Source organism: Phaseolus vulgaris, chromosome 8 (genome assembly GCF_000499845.2).
Source record: "Phaseolus vulgaris cultivar G19833 chromosome 8, P. vulgaris v2.0, whole genome shotgun sequence".
NCBI lineage: Eukaryota > Viridiplantae > Streptophyta > Magnoliopsida > Fabales > Fabaceae > Phaseolus > Phaseolus vulgaris.
Window position 1 is genome coordinate 1,240,968 of NC_023752.2, and position 12,156 is coordinate 1,253,123.

At 34.1% G+C, this 12,156-nt stretch overlaps 2 protein-coding genes across 3 annotated transcripts; both read right to left on the reverse strand.

Moving 5' to 3' along the window:
• Nucleotides 1–2,953: 2,953 nt before the first annotated feature.
• Nucleotides 2,954–4,615, reverse strand: LOC137827238 (large ribosomal subunit protein uL23-like). Its single transcript, XM_068633499.1, has 4 exons — nt 4,500–4,615; nt 4,314–4,361; nt 3,393–3,759; nt 2,954–3,176 (listed from the first exon to the last, which is right to left on the reverse strand). Exons 2-4 carry the CDS (start codon nt 4,327–4,329, stop codon nt 3,092–3,094), a joined length of 468 nt encoding a protein of 155 aa, XP_068489600.1. The 5' UTR covers nt 4,330–4,361; nt 4,500–4,615; the 3' UTR covers nt 2,954–3,091.
• A 1,781-nt stretch (nt 4,616–6,396) lies between these two features.
• LOC137823933 (protein-tyrosine-phosphatase MKP1) lies at nt 6,397–11,512 on the reverse strand. 2 transcript variants are annotated; one of them, XM_068629286.1, is made up of 3 exons: nt 8,524–11,512; nt 7,058–7,243; nt 6,397–6,679 (listed from the first exon to the last, which is right to left on the reverse strand). In XM_068629286.1, the coding sequence occupies exons 1-2, from the start codon at nt 11,044–11,046 to the stop codon at nt 7,187–7,189; spliced, it is 2,580 nt and encodes an 859-aa protein (XP_068485387.1). In that variant the 5' UTR covers nt 11,047–11,512; the 3' UTR covers nt 6,397–6,679; nt 7,058–7,186. The 2 variants fall into 2 exon arrangements, with proteins under 2 accessions (XP_068485387.1, XP_068485388.1); XM_068629287.1 differs by having other exon boundaries at nt 6,397–6,692; nt 8,524–11,504.
• Nucleotides 11,513–12,156: the final 644 nt, after the last annotated feature.

The following is a 12,156-nucleotide window of genomic DNA, read 5'->3' on the forward strand; positions in this document are numbered from 1 at the left end:
GTGATTTGTATCGATTATCAAAATAATCGGTATATTTTACAACTTCTTTCGACCCTATCTTTTGTAAAATCAAAATTTATGATTGCTACCTTTTATAAGTCTATTGCTTGCATTAAACATGCTATTTCTACCCTGAAATATTGAAAACAAGTTACTTAACAATCGGATGAAAGAAAAAGCATCAACAATATATTTATAAAAGCCTACATATTCAAAATTTCATAAACATGAATTCAGAATAAACACATAAAAAGAAAGACAGTTTTGGCTCTATTTTTCCCCATTACAACTTTAACATGAATAAAATTAAACAGCTTAAAAATTTCAGAATACAGCGTATAATATGATTGATAAGTTAAGAAACAAATTATTGGAACCACTTCCCTATACATTATCGATTAAAAAGATGTAACTAATAGGACCTCAATCCTACGTATTTACTCTGCATCAAACCATAATGCAGTTAAATGTCTACAGTTGAGTCATGAACAGTTAACCTCAACCTCACTATTCAAGCTTCTTGATCTACTATCCAACCTGTGTACAAATAAAATCTAGGAAACAAAATTGGCAAGCCAAGGCAAACCATGCGTAATCAGATATGGATAAAAGAAAAAGAAACTTTTTCTTACAATCACTAAATACATAGCATATTATAGGGCATGAAAACACGTTTATCAGACTCTCACTCTACGTAATATCATGTTCCAGACATTTAGTAGTCTATACCAAATTTCAAAAAACGGCAGACACCTGACTATGTCTGGTATTCAAAGTAAAAATTGCCAAAAATTACATTCCTCAGTTAATTTAGGAACAAAGAAAATAAAAAACTATGTATTGAAGCACCATATTAGGAACCTACATTAATTAATCCTGTTTGAGTAATATGAATACAAATATAAATTCCAAGAGCTAGAATAATGCAAAAAATGACTTGAGAGGAACAAAGGTGGGTGACGTGCAGATATTGTGATGTAGAATCCAGATGTAGCTCAAATAATAACAAAGTATATTACTGGGCAACGATGGACACCTTGCAAAGAGATGTTATCCAACAACATAGAAAACCCATATTTGTTGGACTCACCCTCAGTATATTATGTCCCAGACATGTAACGGTCTCTACCAAAATTCCAAAACGGCAGACACCTGACTATGTCTGGTATTCAAAGTACATAAATGTCATAAATTGATTTCCTCTATTAATAGTTTAGCAACAAAGAAAAAAACTAACATGGGTATTCAAGCACATAATAGGAACTTTCAATGACTAAACTTGTTTGAATATGAACATGAATACAAACATAAATTCAAGCAGCAGGAACAATGAAAAACATATTTTGTTGAAAGGAACAAAGAGTTTAGTGAGGGGCAGAAATTGTGATGTAGCATCCAGATGTAGCTCTAATAATAATAGCATATTACTGGGCAACGATGGACACCTTCCAAAGAGATGTTATCCAACAACATAGAAAACCCATATTTGTTGGACTCACTCTAAGTATATTATGTCCCAGACATGTAACAGTCTCTGCCAAATTTTCAAAAACGGCAAACACCTGACTATGTCTGGTTTCAAAGTACAAAAAATGACAAATTGTTGTCCTCTATTTTAAGTTTAGCATAACAAGGAATAAAAAAACTAACACTAGATTCGAGCACCGTAATAGGAACTTCCAATAATTAAACTTGTATGAATGTGAATACAAACATAAATTCTAACATAATGAATAATGTAAGAAATGATTTAATTAAAAGGTACAAAGGTGATTGAGAGGCAGAAATTGTGATGTAGAATCCAGATGAAGCACAGATAATAACAAAGTATATTACTGAGCAACGATGGACACCTTCCAAAGAGATGTTATCCAACAACATGGAAAACCCATATTTGTCAGACTCACTCCAAGCATATTATGTCCCAGGCATGTAACAGTGTCTACCAAATTTCAAATAACAGCAGACACTTGACTATGTCTGGTATTCAAAGTAAAACAATGTCATAAAATGTTTTCCTTTATTAACTCTTCGGCAAAGAAATGAAAATTTTATCGTAGGTATTCAAGAACCTTAAAAGAAACTTTCTATAATTAATCTTGTTTGTGAGTATATAAACACAAACATAATTCTACCAAAACAAATAATACAAAAATGACATTGTTAAAGTGAGTAAGGGGCAGAAATTGTAATGTAGAATCCAGATGTAGCTCAAATAATAACGAAGTATATTACTGGGCAACGATAGACACTATCCCAAGAGATACTATCCAACAACATGGAAAACCCATATTTATCAGACGCACTCTCAGTATATTATGTTCCAGACATGTAACAGTCCCTACCACATTTCCAAACAAGGCAGACACCTGACTATGTCTGGTATTCTAAAGAAAAATACTTCATATTGTGATTTTCTATATGAACACAAACAGAATTCTAACAACACAAATAATACAAAAATGTTTTTTGTTAAAGTGAGTAAGGGGCAGAAATTGTGATGTAGAATCCAGATGTAGCTCAAATAAGAATGAAATATATTACTGGGCAACGATGGACACTTTCTCAAGAGATGTCATCCAACAACATGGAAAACCCATATTTATCAGACACACTCTTAGTATATTATGTCCCAGACATGTAACAGTCCCTACCACATTTCCAAAAAGGGCAGACACCTGACTATGTCTGATATTCTAAAGACAAATATTTCAGATTTTGATTCTCTCTATTAATTGTTCAGCAACCATGAAAAGATAAAACTTGAATAGGGACTATACGCATCATAATAGGAAGTTGCAATAATTATTTCTTATGTACATATCAATACATAAATAAATTCTAAAACTATATCTCAGCAGCTTTGGTTGTGATTCATATAAATATTTAACTTTAAATCCTTTAAGAATAGCATAAACAGACTCTGCATGTGTAGAAAACTTAACACAGAAAGAGCAGAAAAATATTCTCAACTCAAAATTGATTGAATAAAAGTTAATACATATGGGGAATAAAAAGTCCTAAACTTGGGACATGTAGATTAACTATCTTAAGAAAGAAGGAAAGACTTTGTTATAATGAAGAGTACAACTTAGATGATACCAATCTTGTTGGCTACATCCAAGGCATCATAATCTGGAGTCAACCTAACATAGGCTTTCTTAGTTCCGTCTGGCCTGCAGAAAAGGATATTGGTTAAAGCATAAAAAAAATACAACACTGCTTAATATAAAGTTCTAAGCAACAGTAATGATAATGCACTTAAAAGTACAAGAGCAAGTAGCAACCACTATAAGTTATAGTAACTGGTCCACTTTCACTGCATTTGGTTGTTTTTCAATAACTCAAATTTGCAAGCACACATAAAATAAATGAATTTTGATTCCCATTACCTGATTAAAGTATTTACTTTCTTGGCCTGAATGTCATACATCTTCTTCACAGCATCTTTAATCTTCTTTTTGTCGGCCCGGAGATCAACAATAAAAACCAGTGTATTGTTATCCTCAATTTTCTTCATTGCAGATTCGGTAGTTAGAGGAAATTTAAGTATCTGATAATGGTCCAACTTGTTTCTAGGTGGAGCACTAATACGAGGATACTTAGGATTTCTGTCCTTCTTCAATGTCTTGGGCCGGTGAAAAGTAACAGATGTCCTGATCTTTTTAGTTTTCTTCTTAGACACCTGGCCACCTGATTTGACAGCCTTAGCTGTCTTCAAGGCCTGAGCTTTGGGATCAGCCTTTTTAGGATTCACCACTGCTTAAGAAAAAAAAAACAATCAGATCATTAGAACAGCATAAGTATTCCTTTGAGCCTTTTTCCACTAAGGAAAAAAAATATGATGTCTATAAACAAAACAATGTCATCAGACAAAGAAGCAGAGGCATTAACCTAGCAAAATTGCCAATAAATTTATATCATACATAGGCTAAGAAGATTGGGGCATGACTTACAACAGGTAATCCTGTTCAGTATTACAGAATTCAACATCAAAGAATTATTACTAGTGAACATCTTGACAAAGACTCTAAACAAAATGGTATAAATGAAAAGAAAATATTCTTCATTCATGTAGAATTGAAAAAAGGGACTCTTCGGTAGATCTTTTTTCTTCAACTTAGAAAATACAAAAATCATAATGCATTACCGATGAGAAGGGTATGAACCAACACACAATTGCATTACTATGAACTGAGTTTTTCAGTAGCTAAAACATAAATATAAACATCACATTCATGGACATCTAGGTAGATATATAGGCGACTAATATTGAAGAAATGGACAATAAAATAACAATGCAAGATTCTCACCCTTAGTAGGAGCCATAGCAATCACTCACCAACAATTCTCACAACCTCCTGCACCCACAGAAAATAACACTAACGATTAAAGCTCGAAACAAGATTTAAAAAAAAAAACACTACTTGGAAATGCAGATTGAAAGTGAAAAGAGATATTAGAAAGACATGAATCGGATTCAATAAACGATTATAAACCTTGTAAAACGGAGGGCTGCAGGAGCAGCAGCAGAAATTAGGGTTTAGGGTTGAACAGGTGATGGTAGAAACAGAGTATGGGTGGTTTATATAGAAAGCCAAATTACAGTAAAAACCTTTCTGGGCCCAGTATCCCAAGCCCATATGTAACTTGTGCATAAGGTTTTCAAGATGGGTTGGATCTTTTATTCCTGCACCCATTATCTGATAAAATTACCAATTGATCCTTATATGGTTTTTTGAAGTATTACTAGCTCCTATAGTAAAAAAAAATCATATCGTTTTTTATTTAAAAATAATGTACGTGATTTTTATTTTATTTAATAATTTAAATTAACCCATTACCTCTGAAATAAAATGAATTTTATTTCATAAAAAAATAACATTAGTTAGGATGAGAGATTAAGTAAAATAGTGATATAATTGTTAATAATTAATTTTAAAAAGAAATATAAGCATTTTAAGTATATGCAAATATGATCATACGTTATTATATAGTTTCGTTCATTGCAAATTTGTGTTTTTTTTCAATCTTCCTCTTAAGTTTAATTAGTTTTGTAGTAAAAAGAAAACATATTAATTAAAACAATTCATATATATTTAGATTACTTATCCACTATTAAAATTTATATTTTTTATTAGTTATTTTAGTCCTTCAACGTTTTCCATTTTTTGTTATACATTAAAAAATAAGTTATATTACAATCATTTAAAAGATATAAAATCACAATTAATATTTAAAAAATAAAGTACAAACATCTAAATAAATCATATATTTCTTAAAAAGTATAATGCTGGTAGTAAATTTCATTAACCTTTATAACACAATTCTAGGACTAATGCAACAGGTTTAACATAATTTATTTCCCATTAATAAAAAAATTATATTAAATCCTAAATTAAGAATAGTATTAAAACAAAAAGTGACTGCTAAAAACAATAGTAATTAAAAAACAAATATTCAAAAACACACTAAATTACCCTATTTATTTAAAATAAAAGAATTATATTACTCAGTTAACTTACATATTTAAAATTTTAATTTTATAGATTTTTTTATTTTAAGAATTAAACTAATGATAGTAAATGGTAATGACCGAAAAAAAAATACCAACAAAAATTTCAAAGATCTATAAAAGAGAAAGAATTTTTTTTTGGCAAGAACATAACCATATATTAAGTTTTGAAAGTTTAAAACATTTCATTAATAACATTTATGTAAAAATATCTATTAGGAAAGAAAACAAATTTTAAAGCTAACTAGTTATATTATTTGGATCTTAAATGCAGATCAAAATTTGCACAAAATCTATCAGAAGTTAGCACTTAAAAATAAAAAATGCACAAATATTTTTCATCAAAATCTATGAATTAAAGAAAATGACAAATTAAAATGTCATATAGTATAATCATATACGAAAATACGTATAAGTAAAATACAAAGATGCACAAAGATGCGAGTCTACATTATAATTATAATTATAATTATATATATATAATTATAAATTAAATAAATTAACAATAAAAATTATCTATATAAATACATTTTATTTTATTTTAATTTTTAAAAAAATAATATATCTCTCCTTTTATAAAATTATGTTAAATTCATATTAAATTTTTTATACGTTTGATTATTCACATTTTTTATACAACAACATTACAACTTTCAATACTATTATTTTAATACTTTCTCATATCATTTAATTCCAAACTTCCCCTTTATTATATATATATTCTTTTTCTAAATTCATCACATTGTTATACAACTCCAAGGATGGTCAAAGTCACATTTTACTTCATTGAATTGAGTTTGTTAAAAATGTTTATTTATTGGAAATTAACCACAGTAATGTTGCACAAAACATTTACCTTAGTCTTGAATCATACAAGAATGTTGGAGAATTTAACACGGTAAATATTTTTTTATTGAGAAGATCTATATCACTCAGCTCTTGTTTCAGTTTAGAAATTCTCAATCAGTTATTTGTTCAGATATAAGGAAATAAACTAGAGCCTAACATTTGAGAGAAAGAGAGCTAAGAAGGAATTGTTGTTCTATAAATAAGATGAGAGAATATGAAAGAAATTTGAGTATGTTTAACATAAATTTCTAGGTTGAGGTGTTAAAGCTCTGTACAATCAGCCGAGCTACAAATGACTTGGCATGGGGCAACCTCCTGCAAGAAACATCTAACAAAACTCAGTTTATATGATTAACAAAATACAGTGATGCAAGGCTTACATGTGTTTTATGATCAGAGAGATAACATAGGTAAACATGTTAATGACATACACTACAAACTATAAACTGAATGCTATGAACAAGTACTTACAATCTATAAGACACGACTCTTAAATGCTATGAACAAGTACTTACAATGACTTGTCAATTTATAGAATTTATAATTATATAATATATAAATTTGTGTTCTGAATCCTACATTTTAGAGATTATATATATTTTTGTGTTTATGCTAGTTCATGTTGTATCAGTGTCCATGTCCGTGTATATACTACATAGCTTAGAATACAACAACTAGGATGCCATTCATTACCTCACTGGATTTCTTTTCACAGGGAAGATCAATTAGAGCCTGAAAATTTGCCATACATAGAGATAGCTGCAGATGCTGAAAAGGTTATAGAAGCTACTTGAACCAAGGATTCTCCTAGTACCATTTGAGCTACAATGAACTGAGCAAAGCAAGAAACTCAGATGATTCCTCATTCTCTTTAACGATCTGTTCACAAAAGACAAGATCATGAGAATGCAAAATATTGGGACAATCCATAGTGCTTAAAGCTAAATTCAATCTTTCATGAAAAAGGAAAAAATATAAAGATATATCAGAGATCAACAAATGCTACCAACGCAAGATTGGAGTGATTTATTGACCATAAATTTGGCATCATAGGAAACAAAAATGTAATGGTTTGAAGTTCAAAGTCAATGCTTCAGCACAAAATGAGGATGCTTTGGCAATACAATGCTATTGATGCAAACAAGAGAAGGGTAGGAATTAAAGGATAAAACATACAACAGCATGGGAAACAGGCAATTGGAGGAGATGCATTTCACATGAAAATCATTATACCAAGAAAGGAAATAGAACAATATTGTATCTGCTTATCCTAGCAGCAATGTTTCCCTTCATTCTCACATTTTCAGCATCTTTCATTTTTGTAAACTTAATAAGCATGGCCCCACTAAAAACTTAAAAGGCAACCATATCTCACTTAGCACTAGATTCAGTTGGAGATTTCATCACCTCTTGTGCTATCAATTCCATTGAATGCAAGGAAGAGATACTGGTGGACCAGAATATAGCAAAAAAAGATAGATTTAATTGCATATGTTGCCCTAATCAGTATAGATTGATACAGAATAATCCATGGCCAAGAGCACAACAACAACCTCACTGATTTCCAGGTATGCCATACCTACCTGGACTCTCCTCATCTTCCCTGTCCTCTTTTATAATTGATCACAAGAACTGGTTTATAATCCTCTACCAACCCTCCTGTTCTTCCTGATCTAGACATTCTAACACTGCTAAACTTGTAAAATGCAATCATTGTTAAAAACCTAACCGGAAGTTTATCGGAACTAAAGCCGCATAGACGAAACAAGTCTTTCAGCCTAGGAAACTTGTCATGCCATATTATGAGCTAGTGAAACTCAATCATCTGGAGTTTACTTAAACTCCCATTTATCCGGGTTCCATAGAAAGAAGAAAATAACCATCAGCTCCACCTAGCAACGCTGCAATTACAATTACAACAGTATTTTCTTTCTTCCAAATTGATTATTCTGCTTGCTAAAGGGCTAATAATATAGATAACGCATATTGTTTTCAGCATATCATTAAGAATGTTTCCAACCAAAAAACAAATAATGAGACTAAAGAGACCAACTAAGCAAACACAATCTGTGGTTACTATGTTTTAATCTTAGAATAGAAACAAAAGAAAAGCACGTTTGTATTGAACAATTTGAACAAAATGCCAGTGTAATATATACCTTGAAGACTGTATTCTTTGGCAAACTGAACCGAACAAGGAGATCACAACCAATTTGATTCCAGTCAACAGCTCCTAAACAATCTAACTGTTTATCAATATCCAAGTGAACCTGTGAAGCTTCACAATTGAAAGACCTCCCTACCCAAATGTATAACATGTTCCCTGCATGTACATGCGTACCCGGAGAGAATATGACAAAAGCAGCTTTAGAATCCAAATGACCTGTACCAAATGTCTCAATCTTTTCTAAACTGGGCCAGTGATATACCGAAGTCTGTGCCACATTAAACTGCTGTAAGCCACTCTCATTAGTTCCCTCCAATGCTGCAGACTGACCAAGCAATGCGTCTTCTACTGAGGAACTATCTATCAAAGGCTCAACAGAGTTCCGGACAAGTGATGATTCCTTGAGGTGAGTGCTGTCAACAGTGCTTGGACATAATGCCAGCTCACACTTTTGAAATGAATCCACACTTCCATCCTTGGCATGGTTGTTAGACTCACAAAAATTATCTTTACTGTCTGATAGTTGCAAATAGCTAACATTGCCATTACCAACAATGTCATATTCTTGACTATTATCAAAGGTCGATGATGGCTTATCCATCACTTGTTTCTTATCATTCCTAAGTGGCAACTTCAAAGATTTTGACAAACTACCTCTGCGTTCAGCAAGGGAAGTTGATGGTTTTTTCAATGGTAAAGAGGCTGACTGAGACCAGGGATGTGATAACTTGACACCAAGGATATCTGTACTGTTAGAAACTGTTTTAGAAGTAGAATTTGAAGAGATTGACAAATTAGAAAAACTAGACAAAGAAGAAGATACGGGAACAGGAGTCAAAACCAAGGAGGAAGAATCTGGGGACACTTCTGACAAAAACTTAGAATGAGTGCTGGAATCAGAAGAAATGGAGTCCGGAGAAACAAAAGAGGGTGAAGAGGATGATGATATGGATGATGAGGATGATGAAAGGGATGAGGATGGAGACAGGTTTGCTGATGTGTGAATACACAACATGGAGTCTGAATAAACCCTGGGAAAGGATAACTTAGGGGTGGAGACAAACTCCTTCATATTAGCAGAGGCAACTTTACGCCTTAAAGCACTCCAACTACTCTCTCTTGCAGGCAGATGGGTTTCATGTTCATTCTCCGATGAGGCAAAGGGAGGCACAAATCCTCCCATTATTGCTTTCTTGAAAACTTCATAATCAACATCATAAGCTTCCACTCTCCTCTCATCAGGCAAAACTTTACTACTCAAATTTCTATCTTCTACCCTATTGCCAGATTTATCCATCAAGGGCAGAAAATTAGAAAAAGCATCCCAGAAGTAAGCTGGTTCCTCACCTTCCTTGATCATCACAATTGGCCCTTGCACCTTCTCATACCGAACAATCTGGCCAACAGCCCCTCTGGCATCCCTCTCCATGATGGCCTCACAATTCTTACCAATCCAAACATATATTGCAGAAGGAATGTGCACAATAAACGCGCCTCTGGAGTCCAATGCAGCTGAAGAAGGATCCATCAACATTTTGGGAACAAGATGAAGAGGATCATAAGGGGAGTGTGGAGCAATCCTGTAAATCCTCAGCAAAGAGCTAGGACTAAGAGGGAAGGCGTGGACCCTTTTCTGGCACTGCAACAACTGGCAAGCGAACCCCATGTTGGGATCAGCAATCCCTCTTGCAGCCTTCACAAACTGAAAAGCATCATCAAAACTTTGGCCTTCCCTCCACATAAGGTAAGCAATTACCAGAGATGTAGACCTAGAGACCCCTTGGCAACAGTGCACAAAAACCCTCCCACCTTGTTCCCTAACATCCTCAAAGTAGTCAAACACATCATACAAGATACTAGTAATGTCCTCAGAGGGACTGTCCTGCAGCCACAAAGTCCTGTACACAAAATCAGCCTTAAAGTACTCAGGACACACAAACCCCACACAATTCAACACATGAGTGATACCATTATGCTTCAAAATGTCCCTATCCCTAGCAACAGCATCACCACCAAGGTACACATGATCAGCAACTTTTGAACACTCCTTGTCAAAAAATGCAATCTTATCCCTCTTCACAAGCCCACCATTGTTACTCCTACCATGATCAGGGTTGTTATGCTGAATGGAAGACAAATCAAGTTTCAACCTCTCACCATTGCTACCATTACCTCTCCCGCCGGGGGTGGTGGGCGGCTGCGGCCACTCGCCGATGTCATCAGACCCCGCCTTCGGCCACTCATCAAGACTCCGCCGGGCGATGGACAGCGGCTGCAGCGGCGGCAGACACGACCGCGCCTTACAATTCTGCTGCGAACGAGGCGTCAGTGGCGGCGGAGGGAACCGCCGGTTCTGTCCATGTGAGCCTTCAACGCTGCCAGAATCCGCGAAACCCTTACCCGCCTCCCCGGAAGAAGCGTTCCCGGCGGCGGTGCGCGAGGAGGACCACGACGCCGACCTCCAGAACATTTTCCGGGAGGCGGAGAGGTGACCCGCGTCGTCGTTCCCCACCATGCCCACTTCGCAAAGATTAAAAAAAACGAATTTTGTTCAAAACCCACGAACGATTGGAAGAGCCCTAGGCACCTAGGTTTTCTGGGTCACGGCTAAACGGCGCGCGCTGAACGCAATCGGAAAATTGGAAGCCCAGTGGGGTTGACCATTCTCGAAAGTAGAGAGGAACCCAGAAAGAGGAAAAGAGAGAGTGATGGAGAGAAAGCGCGTGTGAATCTTGAAGTGAAAAGTGAGAAGAAGGGTATGGGAAATTGAAGGAAAGGTGAGATTTTTATGCAGAGATGAATGTTTATAGGGTTTGAGAGTGGGATTGGGAATTGATTTGAAAAAAGGGATTGGGATTTAGGAATTGGGTGTGTGTTGAGTTGTTGGTGAGAGCAAGAAGAAGAGAAGTGGTTGATAGGAGGGAAGAGAAGAAGGGTAAGTACATAGATAGATATAGTATTTTGTATTGAGTGGGGAGAGACTCCTCATGCTTTATTTGTGTTTGGGTTTTTCTCATTTTTATTTCTTAATTTTACTGTCAAAAAAGGCAAACATGAATCAGGAATATGATCTGCCTTCCCATGCCAAAAAAACTCACCTGAGGAGACCAGCCAAGACTTCAACATCTCTTTCTTTCATTCAAACATCACCTCTTCCCAACTTGTTAATGTTCCGACTTCGAGTCCGTTAAGATAACATCGTCTTCAAAGTAAAAATGTTCAAATTCCGTTAATATAACATTGCTTTCAAGATGAAAATGTGTTGATATGTGAAGTTCGTTGAGATAGTATCGTTAAATTAATCACCATATTTGTCTATCTTAAAGATTGGTGTTCTGATATTTTCAAACACTTTGAATAATTGAGAAATAAGATCTAAAATAATAGTGTATTTAACTTATCTTTGCCCTTGATTCTTAAACGATATGAGACTATGTATCAATATTAATATTTAGTAGAAAAGGAAAAAAAATTATCACTCAATAATTTTTTTTTTAATACTTTCCTACAAGTATACATACATCTGTTTATTTACATTTTTTTCCTCACTGAAAATAATTTTTTTATTTGGAATATTAATTTTAACTCAAAACTTTCTTTTTCATCTGATACTCCACCATTAATT